Source organism: Amia ocellicauda, chromosome 6, assembly GCF_036373705.1.
Source record: "Amia ocellicauda isolate fAmiCal2 chromosome 6, fAmiCal2.hap1, whole genome shotgun sequence".
In the NCBI taxonomy this organism is placed as follows: Eukaryota; Metazoa; Chordata; class Actinopteri; order Amiiformes; family Amiidae; genus Amia; species Amia ocellicauda.
The window spans coordinates 46,985,474-47,013,284 of record NC_089855.1 but is presented as its reverse complement, the minus strand read 5'-3'; the positions used below and the strand labels follow the sequence as shown (position 1 = coordinate 47,013,284).

The 27,811-nt window shown below is 43.2% G+C and overlaps 1 protein-coding gene across 1 annotated transcript; it reads left to right on the top strand.

The window, feature by feature from the left end:
• Window positions 1-789: 789 nt before the first annotated feature.
• Window positions 790-5,468, top strand: LOC136751894 (GTPase IMAP family member 9-like). The gene is made up of 2 exons (XM_066707646.1): window positions 790-1,302; window positions 5,298-5,468. The coding sequence occupies exons 1-2, from the start codon at window positions 790-792 to the stop codon at window positions 5,466-5,468; spliced, it is 684 nt and encodes a 227-aa protein (XP_066563743.1).
• The last annotated feature ends 22,343 nt before the right edge of the window (window positions 5,469-27,811 follow it).

Sequence of the window (27,811 nt, the reverse complement as noted above, 5' to 3'; positions counted from 1 at the left end):
AACGTGATATGGTTCTCGAAAATAAATGGATAAATCAATCAATAACTAACATTTTTTCATGTCGCGGGTGTACATTTCTCCACAAGAGTAGTATAAATATGTGTATAGCATCATACTCTCTACATTCTTTCTTTAAAATTTAGAGCAATACTCTGAGAATGGAAACAAAATGTACAAGAAACAAAATACATTCTCAAGACTGTTGCCTCCTAGGCCAAAGGGACATTCTCAAATACATGCCAAAACACACTCTTAAAAAGGAAAGGAAGAATAAGAAAGCATTACAAGTTTCCTTCAGTTTAAATATTATGGGAAAATACATAACATAAGTAAAGCAATAGTGTACTGTCAATTAAGTTAAATAAAAAATGTACTGTATCAACTAACAAGCAAGACTGTGAATCAGGCAGTACTGATCTGCTGTAGTGCTCATTGTGCTCAGCTGCAACAAGAATAGTGACTGGCAGGAGATTAGATCTGTGTCCAGATCCTGCAAAACAGGAGTTCAGCACTGAGAAACCGTTTATAGCAAGTAATGGGGAAGATCTAATATAATACACCTGTGACATGTGATGATACTGTTATAATGTATATAATGTCAGTATTTTACATAGTGACTGATACTAATTTACACCATGGAAATAAAAACATCTTAAAGACTGTTACATGAGCACAAGCACATCATGAATTTCATATTTGTAGAATAACATATTCCTTGTGTTAACAGAGCCTGCAGCACAGGAGAAATGTCCAGGCCTGTCTGAGCTGAGGCTGGTGCTTGTGGGCTCCATGGGAATGGGGAAGAGTGCAGCAGGAAACACCATCCTGGGCAGAAAGGAGTTTAGATCAGAGACCAGTTCCTCTTCACAGAGCCTGAAGAGTGAGAGCAGAGCAGCAGATGTGTATGGGAGACGGGTCACTGTGGTGGACACCCCCGGCCTGTTCAACTCTGAGCTCTCTGACCAGCAGCTGTTAACAGAGCTGGAGAGAGCAGTGAGTTTGTGTGGCCCTGGACCCCATGCCTTCCTCCTGGTCCTACAGCTGGGCCGACTCTCACAGCAAGAGAGGAGCGTAATGGAGCAACTGGAGGAGCTGCTCAGTGACGGAATCCACCAGTACACTATAGTTCTCTTCACACATGGAGATGAACTGGACAACAGGACTATTGATCAGTTTATCCAGGAGGATGAGAACCTGACGAAGCTGGTTAAGAAATGTGGGAACAGATATCAGCTCTTCGACAACAGAGAGAACAGCAACCACACTCAGGTCAGGACCCTGCTAGACAAAATTGAGGTGATGGTAACAAGAAGTAAAATGAATCACTATGTTTTGAATGAAAAAAGAGAGAAAGACAGGAGAAGAAATATGATCAAAATAGGAGCAGCAGGAGTGGGAGCAGCAGCAGTCTGTGGAGCTGCACTAGGAGGAATCATACTTGTACCATTAGTATTGACAGGAGTATTGACAGGAGGAGCATCAATAGGAGCATTCATTATAGGAACAGGAGGAGGTGCAGCAACTGGGGCAGCAGTGGGAGGAGTAATCGCTGGCAAACTATACTGCTTTAAATTGTAAATAAAATAAAATACCCAAGGAACACAGGAGAAGCCAGAGAGAGGAACACGATGAAGCAGGAAATTTGTACTATTCAATGAAAATGGTTACCAGCCTCAGCATAAAAAAGTTTTTAATGTGTCTAATGCTTCATTTTCTGTTGATCTGGTGAATAAAAGCAAATGTATTATTACAGGGGGTTTGTTTCTTAATTTGAAATGTCAACAATGTCAACAACATCTCAAAACAATAGTCAATAATGTATTGCTTCTGATAAAAGTTGATTAAGCACTAATGTCTCACCACAATTATAGTACGTCTCCCCACAGGACTGTTCTGTCAATTAGTAATTACTATTATCCTTATTCCTCCTGCATTGAATTGTTATGCCTTTTCAGACTTGTTACATTGTTGTTTAGAGATTGTGTGAAAGCCACTGTTAATTGGTTTATTCTACTGTCTACCTGAAGAACAAAAGCCTTAACAAACTGTGGCACCGTGTGTGGTGGACACAATGCCGGGGCTCTATAGGTGGGTCCAGAGGAAACAGCAACTCGCGAGTGGGTTGAATGAAGTGGAGGTTTATTTAGAGTGCACCAAACAAAAACCATAAAAAAAAACTTAACTCCTTGATGAGCCTAAACATACAGTGCATCCGGAAAGTATTCACAGCGCTTCACTTTTTCCACATTTTGTTATGTTACAGCCTTAAATTAATTATTTTCCTCAAAATTCTACAAACAATACCCCATAATGACAATGTGAAAAAAGTTTGTTTGAAATCTTTGCAAATGTATTAAAAATAAAAAAACAAAAAAAGCACAAGTGCATAACCTCATTGACTCAATTACTTTTCCGCAAATAGAGTTAGGCCCATAAATATTTGGACAATTACCTAATTGTCATCCTTTTGTACGCCACCACAATGGATTTGAAAGGAAACAAAAGATGTGCATCTTTATTTTGAGGGTAGTTACATCCAAATTGGGTGAACAATGTAGGAATTACATCCATTTTTATAAGTGGTTCCCCCAATTTTAGGAACTCAAAAGTAATTGGACAATTGGCTGCTCAGCTGTCTCAGCTGTTCCATGGCCAATGCATGTTATTCCCTCATTAGTTCAATTACAGGTGAGCAGATAAAATGTCTAGATTTCATTTCAAGTGTGGCATTTGTATTTGGAATCTGTTGCTGTTAACCCTCAATATGAAGTCCAAAGAGCTGCCACTGTGAGTGAAGCAAGCCGTCATTAGGCTGAGAAATCAAAACAAACCAGGGATAGCAAAAACATTATGTTTGGCCAAATCAACTATTTGGTACATTCTTAAAAATAAAGAATGCTCTGGTGAGCTCAGGAACACCAAAAGGCCCGGAAGACCACGGAAAACAACAGTGGTGGATGACAGAATAATTATTTCCCTGGTGAAGAAAAACCCCTTCACAACAGTTTGCCAGATCAGGAACACCATCCAGGAGGTAGGCGTATCTGTGTCAAAGTCAACAATCAAGAGAAGACTTCACCAGAGTAAATACAGAGGATTTACCACAAGATGTAAACCATTGCTAAGCCCCCAAAACAGGAAGACCAGATTAGAATTAGCTAAAAAACATCTAAAGAACCCTGTACAGTTCTGGAACAACATCCTATGGACAGATGAGACAAAGATCAACTTGTACCAGAATGATGGGAAGAGAAGATTATGGAGAAGGGAAGGAACTGCTCATGATCCAAAGCATACCACCTCATCTGTGAAGCATGTTATGGCATGGGCATGTGTGGCTGCCAAGGGAACTGGTTCCCTTGTATTTATTGATGATGTGACTGCTGATAAAAGTAGCAGGATGAATTCTGAAGTGTCTAGGGCTATATTATCTGCTCAGATTTAACCAAATGCTTCAAAACTATTTGGATGGCGCTTCACAGTGCAGATGGACAATGACACGAAGCATACTGTGAAAGCAAACCCATGACTTTTTCAAGGCAAAGTGAAATGTTCTGCAATGGCCAAGTCAATCACTGGACCTGAATCCAATTGAGCATGCATTTCACTTGCTGAAGGCAAAACTGAAGGCAAAACACCCCAAGAACAAGCAGGAACTAAAGACAGCTGCAGTGCAGGCCTGGCAGAGCATCACCAGGGAAGAAACCCAGCATCTGGTGATGTCTATGGGTTCCAGACTTCGTTGACTGCAAAGGATTTTCAACAAAGTATTGAAACTCACAATTTAATTTGTGATTATGTTAGTTTGTCCAATTACTTTTGAGTTCTGGGTCACATTATAGAAGCTGATGGTGCCCATATGGATCCAGACAAAGTGAAAGCCGTCACGGACTGGCCGCAGCCCGGGACAATCAAGGAACTTCCTCGGCTTTGCCAACTTTTACAGGCGCTTTATCTGTAATTTCAGTTCAATTGCCTCCCCTCTCACATCTGTACTGAAAGGTTCTGCCTGTTCCTTAACCTGGTCCGAGACAACTACTGATGCCTTCAGCAAACTCAAAAGGTTATTTTCTTCGGCTCCTATTTTAAAGCACCTCGAGCCTTCCCTTCCATTTGTAGTAGAGGTTGATGCTTCCAAATCCGGAATGGGCACTGTGCTATCTCAACGACACGGCCAGCCATCCAACTGTACCCGTGCACCTTCTTTTCCAAGAAACTTTCTACCATAGAGCGTAATTATGACATTGGAAACTGTGAACACTGGCACTGGTTAGATGGCACAAAACATCAATTTCTGGTACTTACCGACCACCGCAATCTCGAATATACAGTATATAGTATGCAAAACGATTCAATCCCCGACAAACATGATGGGCTTTATTTTTTACCCGATTCCAGTTCATTCTCACATACCGGCCCGGCTCTAAGAATAAAAAAGCAGATGCTCTATCATGACTATTTGACAATCAGACCGCCTTGCTAGCTACAGAACCCATCCTTCCTTCCACCTGCATTGTTGCTCCCATCCACTGGGATCTAATGGATCAGATTCAACAAGTACTCACTACTGACCCAGCTCCATCTAATTGTCCACCTAACCACACATATGTCCCTGCCTCTGTATGTTCCCAGTTGCTTCATTAGCTTCATTCATCTCCTGCCTCTAGTCATTCTGGGATTAATCGTACAGTCACTCTGGTCCGAAAAAAGTTCTGGCGGCCCACCTTGTTTACTGACGTCACCCGCTTAATTTCTGCCTGTCAACCCTGTGCTCAATCTAAATCCCCCCATCAATGCCCTGTCGGTCTCCTTGAACCTCTTCCTATACCTCATCGACCCTGGTCTCATATCGCTATTGATTTTATTACTGATCTGCCAAACTCCCTGGGCTATACCACCATACTAGTGGCAGTCAATTGATTTTCTAAATCTTGCAAGCTTGTTCCTCTTAAAGGTTTTCCTACTGCACTGGACACTGCCGAAGCCCTATTCCATCACATCTTCAGAGTCTATGGTTTGCCAGAGGACATTGTGTCCGATCGAGGATCTCAATTCACCTCCTGGGTACGGTCTGCATTCTTTAAAGCTCTGCATGTAAACATAAGTCTCTCTTCAGGCTACCATCCCCAGTCCAATTGCCAGACTGATTGACTAAATCAAGAGATTGGATGGTATCTATGGACCTACTGCAGCAACAACCAGAAGGATTGGAGCAGGTTTTTAACATGGGCAGAATATGCCCAGAACTCTCTAATAAACTCCTATACTGGCCTCTCCAATGTGTCCTAGGATAACAGCCTCCCCTGTTTCCATGGACCGAAGACGCATCCGACATCCCTGCTGTTGAAGATGGCTTCACCGAAGCGCAGCAGTCTGTCAAACAGCCCATACGCATCTCAACCGAGCCATCCGTCAACAGAAGACACAAGCAGACCATCACTGGAGACCGGCTCCTCAACATCAGCTAGGGCAGGAAGTATGGCTATCGACCCGCAACTCAAACTCCCCTCAAAGAAACTAAGCCCTCATTATATCGAACCCTTCAAGATTCTGAGGCAAATTAACCCTGTTTCCTATAGATTACAATTACCACCACCACCATGATTTCACCCACTTTTCACTTCTCTCTGTTGAAACCAGTAGGATCTTACCCAGCTCCGCCTGCCGATCCCACTCTCAGCTGTCCTCCGGTTCCGCATCTGCCCTTGGCTCTCGAGGATGGTCTTTCCTATACAGTTCGCTCCCTGCTCCAGTCCCATCGCCATAGAGGACGGCTTGAAAACCTGGTTGATTGGGAAGGATACGGTCCTGAGGAGCGCTCTTGTGTGCCTGTGTCTGACATTCTTGATCCTTCCCTCATTTCAGACTTTCATCAGGCCCACACCGGAGATCCTGCCCCCCGGTCCTCTGGTCATTCCTGGCCAATCTATAATGGCTACAGCCGCACCTCAGGCGGGGGGGTACTGTCACGTCCCCTGTTTGACATTCCCTTGTTACACTTCCCCCTGTCGCCACTAGATGTCACCCTTGCTCTTTTTCCCCAGTATTGCACTTATTGAATCATTGCTTCTCCCCACCGCACCTGACCCTTGTTTCCCTGCCCTACATCCACTCTATATAAACCCTTCACGTCTTCCCTTTCACGTGAAGTATTGTTTACGCTCCCATATCAGTTCCAAGCCTTTTGTCTCTTTATTGCCTTTACATTTCTCACCTTTGCTACCCCTTCACGACTTCCGATTTTTTAATTACCTTCTCTGCATTGTTTGCCTGATCCCAGACCTCTTGCCTGCCTCTTTGACCAAGCCTCTCGGATTTCCCTTTGACATTCTTGTTTACTGGCCATTGACCTCTGTCCTCAGATTCCCCTTGTTCTGCATCTGGCTCCCATACCTACAGTAGCCTCCCCGTTACACTGATTGGTAATTTCTACAAACTATAGCAGTGATTTCATTAGCATTCTAAACTAAGCCTTCCCATCGCATCAATGAACTTAAAAAATCGCAAACTTAAAAAAGTGTTTGCAAACTAACAAAAAAGTGTCTGCAACATTAAAAAAGCGTCTGCAAACTTAAAAAGTGTCTGCAACATTACAAAAGTGTCTGCAATCTTAAAAAGTGTCTGCAACATTAAAAAAGTGTCTGCAACATTAAAAAGCTTGCTGCAAACTTAAAAAGGTGTCTGCAAACTTAAAAAAGTGTCTTCAAGATTCAAAAAGTTGCTGCAAACTTAAAAAAGTGTCTGCAACATTAAAAAAATGTCTGCAAACTTAAAAAAGTGCAACATTAAAAAGCTTGCTGCAAACTTAAAAAAGTGTCTGCAAACAAACAACAATATGTGTCTGCAACATTTAAAAAGTGTCTGCAAACAAATAAGTGTCTGCAACAAAAAAGTTGCAGCAAACTAGATCGCATTCTACACCAGAAATTACAAAAAAGTAGGCAGGCTTTGATGGTAAGGACAAGAAAATGATTGGATCTCTGGGGAACCAGTATCCAATTCTGCAGATCAGAGTAGAATGGGGGCTCCATAGGCGTTTCCAGATATTTTACGGCATGTTACGTCACTTGTTTATTATACCTACATCATATCCGGACGGAAGTGTACACCCATAGCGCCCTAACCCACACGATGACGCAATGACCCTGATGACCCCCCTGATTCTCCTGTCCTCTCTCTCCTAGTTCCCCTCCCTTCACCCACGCTGATTAGTTCTGCAGGCCTTTGTTCTTTCCGGAGAGTGTGAATGTTCAGAGTGTGAATGTTTCAGGTCCTGGGGGTTGTGACCCCCCCTCCCCCATTAATTTAGAATAACTCCATTGTTTCAGTAATAGTTATCTATCTCTCTCTCTCTCTCTCTATTTATCTTGTAGTGAATTCATACTTTTTTAGTTAAACACCTTCTAGTAAAGGCCTTCTAACTGTCTTAAAAGTTCATAATATTTAAACTTAAGATATTGTTCAATTTATTAACTGTCCCTTATCCTGGCTTATACATGTTACGATATACCACATTATTTTCTTACATTCTTAATCTTTAGAACTCATTAAATTACTCTAGCCCTCTAAGTAAACTGCTTTAGGGGGTACGTTTTTTAAAATTTATTTTAGCTCTCTCTCGCTCTCCCTCTCTCTCTCTCTCACGAAACGCATAACGTGAAGTCTGAGTTTAAAATGAATGCTTGTGGGAATTGAGCTCTGTGTGTGATGTCTCTCAATGTGACGTGGTTCACAATGAGGGGGTTGTAGGGGGTTTTATGCTATTAGCCCCCTAGAGACAGGGGCTGCCCGCTTGTTGAAATCAAAATAGTCTAATCCTTCTAACCAACATAATTTATCAAACGTGTATCAAAAGTCCAAATAACTCTTTTGTCAGTCACTCCTTGATCCTCTGCAATCCGGCTTCCGCACAGCTCACTCCACTGAAACTGCTCTCCTGGCTGTCACTGACTCCCTCAGCCACGCTCGGGTGGCCTCCCTCTCCTCAGTCCCCATCCTCCTTGACCTCTCTGCAGCATTTGACACCGTCGATCACTCCATCCTCCTCTACTGCCTCGCTGATCTTGGGATCTCTGGGACTGCTCTCACCTGGTTCTCCTCCTACCTCAGCGACCGGTCCTACCAAGTGACATGGCGAGGCTCCTCATCCACCCCCCAACCTCTCCTCACAAGTGCTCCCCAAGGCTCTGTCCTGGGCCCGCTCCTGTTCTCTCTCTACACTCGCTCCCTGGGCCCCCTCATCGCTTCCCATGGCTTCTCCTACCACTTCTACACTGATGATGACCAGATATTCCTGTCTTTTCCCTCTTCTGACCCTCTCATCCCCTCACGCATCTCTTCCTGCTTGTCTGCCATTTCTGCCTGGATGCACTCACACCACCTCAAGCTCAACCTCTCCAAATCAGATCTCCTCTTTTTCCCCCACTCTTCCTCACCTTCTCGCCATCCTTCTCCCAGCACATCACCACGCTGACGCGCACTTGCAGATTCTTCCTGAGCAACATACACCGGATCCGTCCCTTCCTCACTGACTACTTAACTCAGCTACTCATCCAGTCACTGGTCCTCTCCCGCCTGGACTACTACAACTCCCTCCTGGCCGGCCTGCCTGCATCCACTACCCGCCACTCCAGCTCATCCAGAACTCTGCGGCTCGTCTGGTATTCTCTCTTCCCCAATTCGCACACGCTACTCCACTGCTCCGCTCCCTCCACTGGCTCCCGATAGCGGCACACATTCAGTTCAAGACATTGACCCTCACCTACCGCTGTCTTGACCACACTGCACCAAGCTACCTTCAGTCACTCGTCTCTCCATACATCCCCTCCAGACCACTGCGCTCCTCCAGTGCCAGAAGGCTAACTCTGCCTCCTCTCCACTCTCCTTCCTCCAGAGCCCACTCCTTCTCATCCCTGGCCCCTAAGTGGTGGAACGACCTGCCCACCGAAGTCAAAACAGCAGAGTCCTTGACCTCATTCCAGCGATTACTCAAGGCGCATCTCTTCCGACAGCACTTGTAATATTAGTCCTCTATCCCTGCTAGATTGCACTTCAGCTTATTATGCTCCTCACGTTCTTGATTGTTTTCCTCCTTGCTCCCTTTCCCGTAGCCCTAGTCTGTAACCATACATCTTGACAGCAATTAGCTTTCACTGTCCAGGATGTAGGAAGTCTCTTACTGTACTTGTGTAAATTGTAATTGTAATTTGTAAAATGTATTATTTTGAATTGCTATGTTTTAGCTAAGTTGAATTTGTAATGATTGATGTCTTGCACTTCTCTGTATTTTTGCACTTATGTTGTAAGTCACCCTGGATAAGGACGTCTGCCAAGAAATAAAAATAATAATAAGAATATAAATCTGTGTTATGATAATATTAATATTACCGAGAGGTATCCCCCGGCTGGTCTTGGAGACACCGCAACACCATCTTGGACCGCCGCTAGTCGGTGGTGATTCACCCCTCAACGCCAGGCTGGATTCAACCACATTCAGTCCACCCCGTTACCAAGCGCCGAGAGGGATGATTGAGTGGGTGGCTGAAAGGGTTAGACCTCGAGATGTTGTCCTGTAAGAACTGATGGGTGATGATTTGTTTAGCAACCTGTCTGTAATGCTGAAGGGATCCAACTTAGATGTTGATTAATTTTTGACTAAATTAATAAATTAAATTAATAAAATAAATTACGTGTTTGTGAAATTTTAGACGCATTCTGCCCCCACGAACAGATGCTGTTTCTCTTCTTTAATAATAGTCATTACTTTGGAATAAAGAGTTTGACGACTTTTTTGGGTTGTTCATACGTTTGCCCCTTCTGCTATGTGGCATTCTACGATAAGCTTAAACACTGATGCACCGGTTACTGCAATGTTTGTTTCAGCCCCTAGTGTCGTAAGGGGTTGTCCCCCACCATCCGCTGTAAAGATTGTTTAAGGATTTGTCTCTCAGCGTTCTGTTTTTCTGAGCATAAGGTGCCGAGGGTTAACAGCGAGGGTGTTGAACTGAGCGCCTGCGATCAAACAAAATATTGCCCCAAATGTTGTTTCATAAGGGCAAGACCCACAAATGTTCGAAACAGCGGTGTCCGCTCTGTAAGGCAGACCTAACCCTAGAGGCCGAACACCAATGTTTTAAAAAGGAGCCACTGCATAAACTGTTTTTATTTTGAATGTCGCCAGGAAAAGGGGGTCCATGTGGCTAATTATATACACTGTATAGACATGATTTGATCGCGAGTGGTCGGCCAGCGGTGAGGATTGTGTCAGTTCTTTCTTTATATAATACTGTAGTCCGAAATACTTCAATTACACGTTTATTACACACAATGCTAAGGGTTATGATTCTTACCTTTTGATGAAGTATCTGGTGGAGAACCGGGTGACCCCTAAAATTTTTGCTCAGGAGAGCAAGATAATGTGTTTCACTGATGAAACTTTCAACCAAAGGTACATAGATTCACTGAAGTTCCTACCCATGAAATTGAGTGCTTTGCCTAAAGCTCTGGGTTTCACGTCTCAGAAGAAAGGATGGTTCTGTAATTTTTTCAACACTCAGGCCACTCAGGTCAAAATTATCGGGGACCCTATCCGCCCACCTATTATTATGGGGTTGACACTATGATGTCTCATGAACGGGTAGATTTCTTTAAATGGTACAATGCTGTTAAGGGGGGTGTTTTTGACTTCAGAGAGGAGATTGCTGTCTATTGCAAAAATGATGTGGTGATCCTTAAAGAAGCATGTGTACGTTTTCAAACCGAGGTTATCAAGACCTCCGGGCTCGACCCTTTACAATGTGTGACTATAGCATCTCTCTGTATGAAAATGTATCAAGCCAATTTCTTGCAGAAAAATACTATAGCTGTCACCACTTCTGACAACTATCGGACTAGACAAAAAAACGTTTCGACTGACATCATGATCAGTCACGCTTTAAACAGAGGGGAGGTCAAAATGGGTCCCTACCACTTAGATGGTTTAAGCAAGGTGGCTGGGGTGCGTACCGCTTACGAGTTTGCCGGTTGTATTTTCCACGGGTGTCCGCAATGTTTCGATCCAAACACCTTTAATCCAGTAACTCAAAAACTCTGTGGTGTGGTGTACTATGATTTTCAGGAACTAATTGAAACGTTAAAAAACACCTATGGTTTGAACGTGGTAGTGATTTGGGAACACGAGTGGACAGCCCTGAAGCAGCAGGATGAGGGGGTGCGGGACTTCATGGAATCCTTTGACTTTCCAGAAGATCTCGAACCCCAGGAGGCATTATTTGGGGGTCGGACCAACGCCATCTGTTTACATTATGAAGTCAGGGGAGAGAGTAGATTACTATGACTTCACTAGCTTGTACCTGTTTGTCAACAAGACTAAAATTTATCCCTTGGGACATCCAAACATTATTTATTATTATTTATTTATTTATTATTTATCGCGACTTTCTCGACATCAGTCATTACTTTGGCTTGATCAAATTGACCGTATACCCACCCCGAGGTCTATTCTTGCCCGAGTTGCCTTACAGGTGCTTGGGAAAATTGATGTTCCCTCTGTGTAGAACATGTGTGGAAACTGAAAATGAGATACCCTCTTGTCTGCACAGCGATGAAGAGAGGGCGCTGATGGGGGTCTGGTGTAGCGTTGAGCTTGACAAGGCGGTGGAAAAAGGTTACAGAGTCGGTAAGGTGTATGAGGTTTGGCATTTTTCTGAAAAATGTGATACTCTTTTTGCCAATTACATTATGACCCACCTGAAAGGGAAGCAGGAGGCCTCCCGCTACCCCTCATGGTGTGCTGACGACGCGGACATAGAGCGTTACATTCAGCAATATTATGAAAAGGAAGGGATTCTGCTGGATCTGTGTAACATAACGGTAAACCCGGATAAAAGACAGATGTCCAAATTGATATTGAACAGTCTGTGGGGTAAGTTTGGGGAGAGAAATAACCGTCTAAATACCACCTTGATTTAAAGCCCCGAACAGTTTATAGAATTCATGTTTTCCAAAGAACACGATGTAGCCCACTTTCAATTCATAAATGACAGAGTGGCCCAGGTGCAATGGCGGACCCCTAAAGATTTCCCCACCCGCCACGGTAACATTAATGTGTTTATTGCAATTTTTACCACGGCTTACGCCCGGCTTGAACTGTACAACTTAATGGACCAACTACAGGAGCGCACGCTCTATCATGATACTGACTCTGTGATCTTTGTCACCAGGCTGGGGGATTGGGTCCCGCCCCTCTGGGACTACCTTGGGGAGTTAAGGAGCGAGCTAGATCCTCAGGACCACATAGTGGAGTTTGTTTCAGGGGGGCCAAAGACTTACGTGTACAGAACAGCGGCTGGTAAGACATGTATGAAAGTTAAGGGGATCACTTTGAACCATTGTAACAACAAACTCATTAACATAAAGTCTCTGATGACCCTGGTCCAAAGTTTTGTAACCGAAAAAGACGCGCCTCCTCGTGAGATTATTACTTCTGGAAACCGAATCAATCGGAATAAAAAGGGTTACACATTGGAAAATAGATCACTAAACAAACGGTTCAGGGTGGTGTACAATAAAAGAGTGTTGATGCCCGACTATAACACTCTACCATATGGATATTAGCGGTGATTTTGATAACAGACTTCAACATCCTTTTTCATGTATTATAGCCGGTCCCTCCAACTCGGGTATGAGCTATCTCATAAAGAACGTCATAGAAAATGCGGAAGCGACCGTGTCCCAAAATCTTGACAACATAGTGTGGTGCTACTCTTGCTGGCAGCCGCTCTACGATGCTTTGGCGGCGAAAATAAAAAATCGGAAATTTGTACAGGGTGTTCCTGACTCGCTGTGCGACGATGAGTTATTCCCCCCAAGTCAAACTAATCTAGTGGTCCTTGACGACCTGATGGAACTGGCCAGTGACAATAGCGAGGTGGAAAAAAGCCTTCACAAAGTATGCTCATCATCAGAATTTAAGCATTATTTATTTAGTTCAGAATTTATTTTTTCAAAGTAAAAAAAGTTGCACTATTAATTTAAGCGCTAATTATATAATTATTTTTAAAAATCCCAGAGATAAACTACAGGTTACCATCTTGGCTCGTCAAATGTACCCCAAACAGACAAAGTTATTTTTGGAGGCTTTTGAGGACGCCACCAAAAAACCCTACGGGTACTTGCTCGCCGACTTAAAAGCACAAACTTTCGTCTCAGAACAGGTTTGTGCCCCCCAGATTGGTTGGCCGTGTATGTGCTAAAGAAAAGGAAATAAATAAGCATGTCTGTTCGGATTAAAAGAAATCTACCACTTTTGCAGATGTTATTTGAGGGGAACCCGCGCCAAGTTGTGGAAAGTTGTGCAGGCCGCGGCCCCTTCGGATTTGATAGAGTCCCTGTGCGAAATAGCTTTAAACATCTTGTGTGGAAACATCCCTCTAACCCCTTCTCAACATTCTAAACTCAAAAAACAAAAAGCTGTTATCAAGATCATCGCTAATAAGAAGTATTCTATTAAAAGAAAAAGAAAGAATATTAATCAAACCGGGGGGTTTATTGGACCGCTCTTGAGCATAGCTGTGCCTTTCCTTACCAGTCTTCTGGCTTCGAGATCGGTTTAATAATGGAACATGCTCGGAAAATGTTTTTGGTCCCTCAGGAACAGCTTGAAAAACTGAGAAAAAATGTTGCCAGCCCAGAAACCCTCCGACAAACTGTTGAAAATAACTTGAAAGCTATATTAGCCAGGGCTGATTCAAATCAGCATTCCAAAGCCCAATTGTATAGTGCCACATTACAACAATATCTCCGTGTGGTTTGGCAGGGGGAAAAGATTACAACACTTTATCTCAAGAAAATGGGGTTGCGGATGAGGGGACTGTGGCTGATAAGGGTTTTGATGCTCAGCCCGCTGTGATTGCGGATACCGACCTCGCCAGAGGTCAATGTTGTAACCGATGTTTTGAGAAACATGCCTTCCAGAAGCAAAAGAAATGCTGATTATATCCTGCACAAAATGGTTCAGAAACCGCAGGTAACAGCTTGGAATGAACAGGGTGAATTTGTTTTTAAAGGACAATTGATCAAAGGATCACATATGTTTGATTTGTTGAAGAGTGTCACTAACACTAATAAGATCCCAGCTAGCTGCAGACCTGTAGGCTGGAATTCTTTCCTACATGCGATGGCCTGTCTGAACATCCCCCAATCAACAGTGCCTAACCAGGAGACACGTCAAAAAATACACATGTGTAAAGAGGGGGAGGCTGAATGGGAAGCTAAAACCCCAACTGCTCATTACTTACCCAGTGTTAAGCGAAGGGTCTCAGGATCTAGCACACGTTGGTTTGCTTATTAATAGCCTGTTATTATTTGTAAAACAGTGAATGAAGACCGACAAGCAATTGTAATTATTTTATTTTATCTTTTATTTTTCTAATGTTGTACAAATGTGTTCTTTATAACATGCACTGTGTCTTGTATAATAAGTGTCTAGTATAATAAGCATAGACCCCTTGAAACAGTTTGCGGGTACATGATGTAGCCGTCATGATGTTGTTGAGCTCTATGGTATTAATTTTAATAATAATCATACAGAACGTTTCTTCTCTGATTCACCTCAATAATGTTGTCAAACACTGCGTACATGATCATATTTACAGTGCGGGGTAGAGGCGGATTAAAACGCATCTCCAGATGGATGTTACCCGTTTTCACCAGTGAAAAATGTTGTCCACACTCTTCGTTAGGGGTCAGGTTGAATCCGTACAGCGTGTAGCCGCTGCAGTATTCCAGGCGATTGATCATCAGAGGTTGATCCTTGAGATGACGTCCCATAGCCAATACTAGACTGAAAACGGCAATGCTGTTCGGGAATATTACAAAGTCCGGTTGAAAAGGCTTGGACGGCACCTGCACTCCGTCAACGTACAACGCTATAAATTCTGCGTTATAATGTTTAAAGTTAAAGGGGTTCTTGTTGTAAACCCTGGTAAAGGCATTATTATCCACTAGACCTATAATAACCTGTTTTGGGAGCTGCCCTAAAAAAAGATTTTCTTGGTTCATCACACGTGTCCCCGCGGGGATACTGTGGACTTTCATAGAGACTCTTTCTATCGGGTACTTGGTGTTTGCCGTCATTAACGCCTGGGCGTGTCCTAGTTTAACCGCTGGGGATACGGACATTTTTTTCACAAACAGCGAGGCCGATAATATATTCAGTTTATATTTTTCAGTATCGGGAGTCATCAGACAGAAAGCATTTTTGCTCCGGATCATTTTAATTTTAATGTCTACACCGTTGAGCATGAGTTTTTCTTGAAAAAATATGTCCATATGAATATGTCCCATTATTATTATTATTATTTTTTTTTTATTTCTTGGCAGATGCCCTGATCCAGGGCAACTTACAACATAAGTGCAAAAATACAGAGAAGTGCAAGACATCAATCATTACAAATTCAACTTAGCTAAAACATAGCAATTCAAAATAATACATTTTACAAATTACAATTACAATTTACACAAGTACAGTAAGAGACTTCCTACATCCTGGACGGTGAAAGCTAAGTGCTGTCAAGATGTCGGGTTACAGACTAGGGCTACGGGAAAGGGAGCAAGGAGGAAAACAATTAAGAACGCGAGGAGCATAATAAAGCTGAAGTGCTATCTAGCAGGGATAGAGGACTAATATTACAAGTGCTGTCGGAAGAGATGCGCCTTGAGTAATCACCGGAATGAGGTCAAGGACTCTGCTGTTTTGACTTCGGTGGGCAGGTCGTTCCACCACTTAGGGGCCAGGGATGAGAAGGAGCGGGCTCTGGAGGAAGGAGAGTGGAGAGGAGGCAGAGTTAGCCTTCTGGCACTGGAGGAGCGCAGTGGTCTGGAGGGGATGTATGGAGAGACGAGTGACTGAAGGTAGTTTGGTGCAGTGTGGTCAAGACAGCGGTAGGTGAGGGTCAAAGTCTTGAACTGGATGCGTGCCGCTATCAGGAGCCAGTGGAGGGAGCGGAGCAGTGGAGTAGCGTGTGCGAATCGTGGCAGAGAGAATACCAGACGAGCCGCAGAGTTCTGGATGAGCTGGAGTGGGCGGGTAGTGGATGCAGGCAGGCCGGCCAGGAGGGAGTTGCAGTAGTCCAGGCGGGAGAGGACCAGTGACTAGACGAGTAGCTGATTCAGGAAGAATCTGCAGGTGCGCGTCAGCGTGGTGATGTGCTGGGAGTAGGAAAGCGCAGGATCGAGGGTGACTCCTAGATTTTTAGCGGAATAAGAAGGACAGAGTGTGGTGGATTCCAAGGGGATCGAGATGGGGAGGTCAGCAGAAGGTGAGGAGGAGTGGGGGAAAAAGAGGAGATCTGATTTGGAGAGGTTGAGCTTGAGGTGGTGCGAGTGCGTCCAGGCGGAAATGGCAGACAAGCAGGAAGAGATGCATGAGGGGATGAGGGAAGAAGAGGGAAAAGACAGGAATATCTGGTCATCATCAGTGTAGAAGTGGTAGGAGAAGCCATGGGAAGCGATGAGGGGGCCCAGGGAGCGAGTGTAGAGAGAGAACAGGAGCGGGCCCAGGACGGAGCCTTGGGGAACACCTGTGAGGAGAGGTTGGGGGGTGGATGAGGAGCCTCGCCATGTCACTTGGTAGGACCAGTCACTGAGGTAGGAGGAGAACCAGGTGATAGCAGTCCCAGAGATCCCAAGGTCAGTGAGGCAGGAGAGGAGGATGGAGTGATCGATGGTGTCAAATGCTGCAGAGAGGTCAAAGGTCTGGCCTTCGGCTGAAAAGGCTGCTCTTTTTTGCAAACCCTCATTGAGTCCATCTGTATCCCTGTCATACATAGCTTCTGGGGTGTCTTTGAAGAACAGGCCAGGACTGAACTGCTTGCTTAGGATCTCCTCACTATAATTAAGGATACACTCCATCATGGCTCTATAGGGGTAGGTATTGCTGCTTTGACTAATGAGTCGATCACCCAGGGTCACGTCCACTTGCGAAAACATGGTGGCCACAGCGTAATTGATGACATCAACATTGGCAGCCTTCACTGTTGCATCCCCATCCTCCTCCTTCACTCTGCAGTTGATTAAAATGACAGTGTTGTTCAAATCAATATAATCTTCCCCATTTCCTGCTATGAAAAACTCCAGAGGGGTCATTTCTGAAATTGCGGAAAGAGGCAGAATCTCTACATAGATGCTTTTATCTATACTTTTTTGGGTATACGGGACTGTAAACAGGTCCAGTTCTGATTTAATGCATTCTAATGCAGGCTATGGACAAAATACATGTTTAAAAGATGTAACCTGAGGTTCTATTGGTCTTTCTTTGAGACAGGTTTTCCCTTCTGTTGCTTCCTTCTCCGAGGGTTTCTGTGGTGTGTTGGAGAATGAGCGAGTCTTCGTTTTTTGTTAGCCAGGGGTCTTCGCTGCCCTAGTGGGCGTCTGCTGCTTCTTCTTTTACCCCTGACATCACCATGAGTCCCGAACCCTCCTGATGTTCATGGCTAGTCGAGCGGTTCATAACATTGGTGAACACGTCACTAACAATGTTTTTAGCCGCTGATTTCAAGTGGGGTCTGGCTATAGCAAAGCCTCTCTTGAGCAGGGGTACGGCCATTCTAAAAAGACCACGAAAGAGTCCACCTAACCCAGCCCCATACATAGTGGGGTCTCCTACAAACCCAGGCAAGCCATTCCCAGCTTGCAATTTGTAATAATCAACATAGGCCCGAGGATCAACATAACCCCTCACCATTTTAATAATGTACACACTGTTTCACAGGTCGAAAATGTAGTTTAACTATAACTTTACCGAAACGGAATGGTACATTGATATTCTGATCTGATTTGTGATGTTGTCAAAGTGTGTCTTTGAGACTGGTACATAGTGTGGCTTGTCATAAGTAATTGTGATCATGTCATTGCTTTTACCTTTAATAAGTTCATTTCTCAAAAGAGGCAGTAACTATCATCAACCCTCTGGTGGGCAATGATGTCCATATAGATGTAAAGAGTGTAAAAACCACCCCTGATATCGGCCGGGAAGGGAGCCACCACGTCTGAGAATGAGTTCCCTGTGTCGGTATAGAAGCCTAATATATGTCCCAGGGCCCCGCTGGTTTGAATACTAAGGCCAGGTTTTGACACAATGTACACTCGGTTTTTAATAGGATTGTATATAACTTGAGGGAGGGGTTCCCGTCTGAGAACTGCTTATTCATCTCATCTAATATTTTATCCATGCTGTCGTAATAACCCCATTGGATCGTGAATGACCATTGACTCTTTTTAACATCATCAAAAACTGAGAAGTTGGCATCCTTATCTTGTAAAATAGACCAAGTGTAAGGATACTGTATTTCCGCCAAACCCACTTCCCATGAACCCCTTAGATCTATAGATTTTCCAAATTGCACTGTGTAACTGGATATTTCATTTTTAGGATATATATCGAGAGAGGAGTTACTGGGTATAGTCACTTAGAAGCCGCCTGATTCCATCTTGAGAAACGACAGTAATGCAACCCAGCACAACCGCGGGCGTCTTGTTATAAGGCTTGAATATCACAAACCTGTTGCTCCGGGACCCAACTATTGAACTTTTCAGGCCAACCTCTCCATTTCACATTTCTTTTTTTTTTTTTTTTTAGCTAATATCTATTCAACTCTGAATACCCTATCTTTACCCACAATCATTTTTTGTAACAGCATAAAACGTTCCTTCTATTTTCTCCCTGTCATAGTCTTTTAACTGGTACCGGTGGAGGGGGTGGGGTCGGGTCTCTAGCTAACTGCTCGGTAACTGTCAAATATTCATCGGAAAATGTTTGTTCATAACCTTTGGCAAAAGGGTTGCGCATCTTTGAAACTCTCACCACATCCCCAACATTGAACTTATAAGTAGTTTTTTCTGTCTTAATAAAGGGACCTTATACATTTTTATATACCTTAAAACAATTACTATAGGCTTCATTTTAATACTGGTGTGATATCCTCGGTTGTAAGTTTCGATAAAATCCTGAAATTTATCAACATACTTGAACGTGTTGACAGCTGTAAAATATCTCAAAATTTGTGTCTTTATGGTGCGGTTAAACCTCTCCACAACCGATGCCTTAAGCTCATTACCGGTGGTGAAATGATGTATATTGTGTCTCTTCAACAGATTCTGAAATTCTCTGTTGAGAAACTCTTTTCCTTCATCAGTCTGCAGTTTTTTTGGGACACCGACCCTGGGACAATATATCCTCAAAGGCCTTGTTACTACACTACCTGTTTTATTGGGCAGAATGCGGATCCATGCGTATTTCAGCAACACATTGATGCACATCAACATAAATTTGTGACCATTGTTATGTTTTGATAAATTTGACGTATCGACTAGATCCATCTGCCATTGTGAGTCTATGTCAGTCACATAGACGCGATTTCTTTTAAAGTTAATTCTGAACGGTTTATGTAGGATATAGTCATCTTGTGCCCTTAGCCATTCTGAAACAACCTCATCCTTAGCCTTAACCCCCGCCTCAGCGAGTCCTCTTTGAAAACCTTTCTTACGAGCCAAACCACCGGCCTAGGCCAGGTTGTAGTACAGATCCCTCATCTGGGGAGCTTGCAGAGTCATTCTGTCAGATGACACGACACAATGAGCAAAGTTTTTTATACATGTTTTTTTTATTCCATTTCAGGCCAACAAACACCTCTTTTTAGACAATTGAGAAAAGTATAACATTCACAATTTTTTCTATGATCCAAACAAAAAGAAATCAGATGATTGGTTACTTGTCCTATATCGACAAAGACAAGGTTTTTTATCTTGTAGGCACACACATCGGTTACATACAGAAATAAAACAACAATATGGGCTATTTTAAAAGTAAACAATGGTTTGTTAAACATGATCAGTAAAAGTTCATACAGATGATGATGAAAAGGACTAACATCCTTCTGGGTGCCCTCGACCATCTCACTCCAGTTTTCGTACCCCCCAGTATCTGTTACAGCGGCCATTAACTTTTCCAGGTTTGAAAGTTGGTCATCATCTACGGTTAATTCTTTGGAGAAAAGGCTCGCATTGGCTACTTTTTTGTGAAGCACATGGTGTAATAGAGCTCTCAGGCTATCCACCGAGTGTTGATGGCAGAGCCAGTTGCTGAAGCAGTCCAGAACATTTCCCATCTTCCAGGTCCCTCAGTTCAGTCAGTCTGAATCGGTGGCGTAGAGCTCAAATTCTTTGCGGGTCTCAGCTTTAACTTATTTACGGAAGAAATACTGTTTTAGATTCCCGGCGGTTTTTCTACTCGGCTCATCCAGGTCATTGATCAGCTGATCAAGTTTCTCTTTTATAGACGGCTTCATTTTTCAACTCCAGCAAAATCTCATGTATGATTTTCTGGACTTGCCCGGGGGTGGCCCGCAGGTGGGAGTAAGATAGCGCCTTGATTAGTGCCAGCTTCAGCCACGGTTTGTTCAGTCTTCTGTAAATCACGTAAATAGTATCGGAAATAATAGGCATCTGGTTCAAACAGACAGCTGTGCCTCAACTGGCTGGGGTGATTCACTTCACAACCCTGACAGACTGATTTCAGGGTTCGGTCAATGAGAGCCGACAGAATATACACCAGGGCGCTTTTAACAACTCTAATTACCTCGACCCGCACACTGGGCATAAAGCCATCGTCTTCATCACACCCCTGGGACGGTTCACAGCTCATTGGGTCGCTCGACGGGCTGTGGGTTGTTTCTACAGCCACTGGAACGCCCCCTTCCTGAGATGAGTTGACAGTGCAGCAAACGCAGAACCATTCAGGATCTCCTGAGCCTGTGCATCCCAGAGACCATCTTCGATGTCCATCGCAAAGCGTCCTGTTTCGTCTTGCAGAATCAGGGGTTGAGGTCCCGGAGGGTGGCCGCAGTCAGAGGTTTCGGGCATGTATACAAAATTGGGTGAATAGAACCAAGGTAGACCCCAGGGTTGGAGAGGATTGTAGAGCCTGTCGACATCCATAGCTTTCAGGTAAGACATTCTCTTTAAACATTGATGGGAGGGTGATGCGCTTTTTATACTGTCTCTTCACTACGTCACGATAAACCGCCCTCTTAGAAGAGAGTGGCCTCGGCGGCTCCGAACCCACTACCAAACCCCCCGAGCATTAATTTTAAACTCAGACTTCACGTTATGCGTTTCATGAGAGAGCTAAAATAAATTGTAAAAAACGTACCCCCTAAGCACTTTACTTAGAGCGCTAGAGTAATTTAATGAGTTCTAAAGATTAAGAATGTAAGAAAATAATGTGGTATATTGTAACATTTATAAGCCAGGATAAGGGACTGTTAAGAAATTGAACAATATCTTAAGTTTAAATATTATGAACTTTGAAGACAGTTAGAAGGCCTTTACTATAAGGTGTTTAACTAAAAAAGAATGAATTCACTACAAGATAAATAGAGAGAGAAAGAGAGATAGAGATAGATAACTATTACTGAAACAATGGAGTTATTCTAAATTAATGGGGGAGGGGGGGTCACAACCCCCAGGACCTGAAACATTCACACTCTGAACATTCACACTCTCCGGAAAGAACAAAGGCCTGCAGAACTAATCAGCGTGGGTGAAGGGAGGGGAACTAGGAGAGAGAGAAGGACAGGAGAATCAGGGGGGTCATCAGGGTCATCGCGTCATCGTGGGGGTTAGGGCGCTATGGGTGTACACTTCCGTCCGGATATGATGTAGGTATAATAAACAAGTGACGCAACATGCCATAAAATATCTGGAAACGCCTATGGGAGCCCCCATTCTACTGATCAGGAAATGTCTTTCAGCAGCTCAAGTTACTATAATTCTGTTGTCTTTCTATTGTTTTACTTGGTATTAAAATATTTCTAAACACAAGACAGACTGGAGTATTTTATCTATGGTTTTACTTACAACATAAGGTGGGAAATATGAATTATAAAGAACGACATGTTTTGACTGGTAACACACATACACATATCGACTGGAGTCTAATAATAATAATAGGCCTAATACTACTAATAATAAATGCTTATGTTTGGACACATCCCGAATGCATACCTCCTTAGTAATATAGTGTACACTGCTGCAATTGTCTTGACAGTGCTTCATACGTCTGGTATTGCAAACACAATATTGTGGATGTAGTAATAAATATTACCCAATAAACATAATTAACTCCCAGTCAATTCGTCCTGGGACAATTCGCCCCCACATCAGTTCACCCCCATCATTATATGTTCTCCACTACCCCCTGTTCCACTGTGGACAGTAGAGAGTTCGAGGGCAGCTGAGAGTTTGGACCTCTTCCATTTCTGTTCAGCGGCACACAGGTTGCGCCCAAGATCGAACTGAGCCAGGGGAGGGTGGCAGAGACGGCTCTACTGGGCATTGCGGATGGCGCCCCCGTGACCAGAAGACTGATTCATATTTAACACTCCAATTTAACGACAATTAAAAATCTAAAATAATTAAATGATGCACACTCATACTCATGGTAGATTGATACCACTGCATTCGTTTTGTCTTAAAACATAAGTGCCACACAATGTATATTAATCTACCAGTTTTAGTTATTTTACAAAATGTAAAAGCCGTAGATATTAAGTAAATATACGTTGAAAAAAACAAAGGTGCATTGGTAATGATTGAGTGCAAACAAAACATAAAACAATATGAAGGGTTACTAATGCAGCCAAATGAACAAACTTCTAATCTTGCATGTACCGTCAGGGGAAGGGGAGAATCTGTGGGACTTTGTTTCGGGGGTAGATTGTGATTTTAATGGGGTTTTTAAATGTACTTCAGCATTATAATCCTTAAACTTAATGTGTGAGGAACAGTGATTCATGCATTTTACTGCACTGTAGCAATACTGCAACATTTAAATTATGTATTAATTGTATGATGCACTTATTCTTTAATGTTGTGACGTGCTTTGGCATGGTGTTCCACTACATACAATTAAGATTGGTTGATTTAATTTGAATGAGGATTAAAGATTCTCTTTGTCCAAGGCACATATTCCAAAAATGATCGAGCTAGTGATGTGCTATTACTGTTGCTTTTTATATTTGTAAATTGACAATAATCTGTGAACAAAAATGGAACCTGCCTATTTATAATCTTTTTTGGGAAAAATATGTGCCTCGCTTCTTTCAGCTTCATATTCTGCAGCAGACTCCCATTAGCAGACTGGAGCTGCACTTGCTCTCCAGCCTACAGAGGGATAAGGCAGTGGGTTCAAGGTGGTCATGGTGGGTGGGATGGTTCTATCTATCTGTTTTCCTCCTTGCTCCCTTTCCCGTAGCCCTAGTCTGTAACCCTACATCTTGACAGCACTTAGCTTTCACCGTCCAGAATGTAGGAAGTCTTTTACTGTACTTGTGTAAATTGTAATTGGAATTTGTAAAATGTATGTTGAATTGCTGTATTTTAGCTAAGTTGAATTTGTAATGATTGATATTGATGCACTTATGTTGAAAATGCCTTGTTGATGCTAGAGGTCAGAGGAGAATGGGCCGACTGATTCAAGCTGATAGAAGAGCAACTTTGACTGAAATAACCACTCGTTACAACCGAGGTATGCAGCAAAGCATTTGTGAAGCCACAACATGTACAACCTTGAGGTGGATGGGCTACAACAGCAGAAGACCCCACCGGGTACCACTCATCTCCACTACAAATAGGAAAAAGAGGCTACAATTTGCACAAGCTCACCAAAATTGGACAGTTGAAGACTGGAAAAATGTTGCCTGGTCTGATGAGTCTCGATTTCTGTTGAGACATTCAGATGGTAGAGTCAGAATTTGGCGTAAACAGAATGAGAACATGGATCCATCATGCCTTGTTACCACTGTGCAGGCTGGTGGTGGTGCTGTAATGGTGTGGGGGATGTTTTCTTGGCACACTTTAGGCCCCTTAGTGCCAATTGGGCATCGTTTAAATGCCACGGCCTACCTGAGCATTGTTTCTGACCATGTCCATCCCTTTATGACCACCATGTACCCATCCTCTGATGGCTACTTCCAGCAGGATAATGCACCATGTCACAAAGGTCGAATCATTTCAAGTTGGTTTCTTGAACATGACAATGAGTTCACTGTACTAAACTGGCCCCCACAGTCACCAGATCTCAACCCAATAGAGCATCTTTGGGATGTGGTGGAATGGGAGCTTCGTGCCCTGGATGTGCATCCCACAAATCTCCATCAACTGCAAGATGCTATCCTATCAATATGGGCCAACATTTCTAAAGAATGCTTTCAGCACCTTGTTGAATCAATGCCACGTAGAATTAAGGCAGTTCTGAAGGCGAAAGGGGGTCAAACACAGTATTAGTATGGTGTTCCTAATAATCCTTTAGGTGAGTGTATATATATATATATATATATATATATATATATATATATATATATATATATAATGGTTAAGAACATGCTGTTTAGCCCCTGTATAAACTTTTATATCCCTAATTTGTCATTGGCACCCTTTGGCACTTAGCAAAGTATACAAATCAGACTTTGGGCACTCCAGCCAAAAAAGGTTTGCCATCCCTGACTTAAGGAGACAGCTTTGAAGTTCCCCCCCCCAACTGACATATGGGCTGCCATGCCCGTCTCCACAGATACTGAACATCTTCTGCCCGGTAGATGTCACCCTCATGCCATTGTGGAAATGTATTCTCCTCTTCTCCATTCAGTCATCTTTCTCCCACTGATTGCTTAATTGCCACACCTGTCCCACATCCCTTATCTAATTAACTGGACTATTTATACCCCTTTGTTTCAAATAACCGACACTAAGTCTCGTATGCTCCGGCTACTTTCTAAGCGCTCTATAAACCTATTTATAGTTTAGTTTGATTTGGTTCCTGATCCTTGCCTGTTCTTTCAACTCTGCCTTTTGGATAATCCTCTGACTCGTCTGTTTATCGATCACCTGACCCTCCTGCCTGTCCACGACCACGTCTTGCCTAGTCTACATTACACAGTTCGCCAGTACTTCGACTCAGTCTTCGTTTGACCTCTCCATCTCCCACACCTGAGTCCTCCTCCTAAGTTGTTCCGTTTGGATCCAGCCTGACAACCATATTCCAATTGAAGATTTATTTTGTGAAACTCAGACATTGAAGGTACTTTATATATTCCATAGACCAGAGCAACAAACCCAAATACAAACTACATGCTGGTAACAGACGTTTTAACCAGCTTCTTCCTCAGTTTGATAACTAACCTTAAAAGGTGACTTAAAAAAACATAAAAAAACGTAATGACACGTAAGTAATTCTACCTCAAACCATGTTTGGTCTTAAAAGAAAGAGCATTAGCTAAAACAACCATTAGACCATTTATATTTTGCATACAATGCAACATTAACATTTGGTAAGAGAAGTATTCACACATCCTAATTGATCCTCCACTGACATGGGCATCAGACCAGCCCCCCCTGAAATTCCAAGAAATCTCTAGTAAACATTGTGTACTATTCAAGAATTAGGTAAATCACCATTACATAAAACCTAGTTGTGTATGGGCTCTACGTGTAGGAACGGGTAGCGTTATATTTGCTGTGTGCCTCGAGTCAAAACTTGAGTAACAGATAGATATCTCTCTCCCTCTCTCTCTCTCTTTTAATCCTATCTGCCCTGCTTTTCTCCATCCTATCTTTATCAGTACCTGTTGTCCATTAACATGTTATTAATACACATATATCCTATTTGAATGAAACAGCCTCAAGATCAATTCATGCAGATCAACCTAAACGCTAATCTGAATTTGCATTAGTAAAGTATTGTGGTAACTTGTGTATCAACCCGGTCTCATTTTCAGAGTACTTGACCGCTGTGGGTTGTATGTATGGGGCTCACTAGATAACGACTTTATTCAGCAATTATTATTTCCTCTGATATTGATACCAGATAAAACGAAAATTCCAGTTTAAAGTCCTAGGCCAATCGAAAGTACTTACTAATAAAACAATAACTGTAATGATAAATTAAAACAAAATAAATTATATTTGTCCTTTGCAACATTTTGGCTGTATCTTAACAGATCAGCATCCTTTCACTCATTAAAACTATTTACATTTTGATGCAACCAAATAGCACATGTGTGCTACAACAAAGCAATTAATTTTCAAAATCTGTGACGATTGTCTGCATCATGAATGCATCCAATATTTAAAATACTGTATGCAGTTATTGAATACAACATACTGCTATACTTTATATTATAATATTATAATCAGTGTTGCGCAGTTGAATGGTGATTGTTTTGGCTTTATTAAAATATAATTGTACGCTCAAACTAAACATGTTAACTTGTTGTATTTTATTCTGAAAATACTGAAATACCCTGGTGTAACACCCTTTATGAAAATACCCCAATATCCAACTGTTGTCAGATTACTGATGTTACCATTAGCAATAAGTAAATGAACAGATACATATACATTTGCATGTTATCTTAACTCATTGGTACTGCTGCACAGTCAATACTACACGTTATTGGGTGAAATGTGGGGTTCGTTTCCTGATTGCAAAATAACCGAGACCTCCCAGTGTCACATTCACGTTTTTCAAGCGAACCGAGACCAATTCTTTCATAGCGCTTTCCACCGACATGGTGCCCGTGCTCGTTCGGAGCTGGTGCCTAATCTGGAACCGTTCTGTGCTTTTCCATTGCAAAAAAAAAATTGTTTAAGGGATAAGTTCTTTGGCACTTGTTGCTATCTTGCTAAGTCCAACCATCCATCCATCCATTTTCTACATTGCTTGTCCTGGTGAGGATCGCAGTGGCAGCATACTAAGCAGGGCGGACCAGACCTCCCTTTCCCCAGTGACAGATTCCAGCTCCTCCTGGGGGATTCCCAGGCATTCCCAGGCCATCCAGTAGATATAATCCCACCAGCGTGCCCTGGGTCGGCATCATCCTCACCCTATCCCAAAAGGTGAGTCCAGCAACCCTGCAGAGAAACCTCATTTACGCCGCTTGCACCGCGATCTCATCCTTTCGGTCAGTACCCAATGCTCATGACCATAGGTGACGATAGGGAGGTAGATTGACGTGTCTGAGGACGTGACACTTGTCCGAGGACTCAGCTCCCGCTTTACCACCACGGACCGATACTGCAGATGCTGCAGCGATCTGCCTGTCAATCTCACACTCCCACTTTCCATCACTCGTGAACAAAACCCCAAGGTACTTAAACTCCTCCACAAAGGGCAACTGCTCCCCCCTAATCTGGAGAGGGCAATCCACTGTTTTCCAAGAGAGAACCATGGCCACAGACTTGGAGATGCTGATTCTCATCCCAAATGCTTCACACTCGGCCGCGAAACGCTTGAGTGTGTGTTGGAGATCACAGTCGGATAGGGCAAGAAGCACAACATCATCTGCAAACAGCAGCGATGCCACCTCCAAGCCCCCAAACTGGATACTCTCCCAACACCCACCTTGAACGTTTTTGACTTAACGCAGAGAATACGGACACAGCTCTCGCTCTGGGTATAAAAAGACCGGATGGCATGCATAAGCGGCCCCGGCACCCCATACTCCCACAAAACCTCCCACAAGACATCCCGGGGAACACGGTCTTATGCCTTCTCCAGGTCCACAAAACACATGTAGACTGGATTAGCAGACTCCCATGCCCCCTCAAATATCTGTGAAATGACAAAGAGCAAGTCTGTTCTTGCAGGGCCCGGACGGAATCCATATCGTTCCTCTTGAATTTGAGGTTCAACTATCGGACGAAGTCTCCACTCCAGCACTCTGGCATAGGCTTTACCAGGGAGGCTGAGGAATGT

Excerpts from the sequence above, each read along its gene's own strand:
- LOC136751894 (XM_066707646.1), top strand. The coding sequence starts at position 790 with ATGGGAATGGGGAAGAGTGCAGCAGGAAACACCATCCTGGGCAGAAAG. Across the intron at positions 1,303-5,297 it reads TAGACAAAATTGAGGTGATG|CCTCCCCTGTTTCCATGGAC; the intron begins GTAACAAGAAGT and ends CTAGGATAACAG.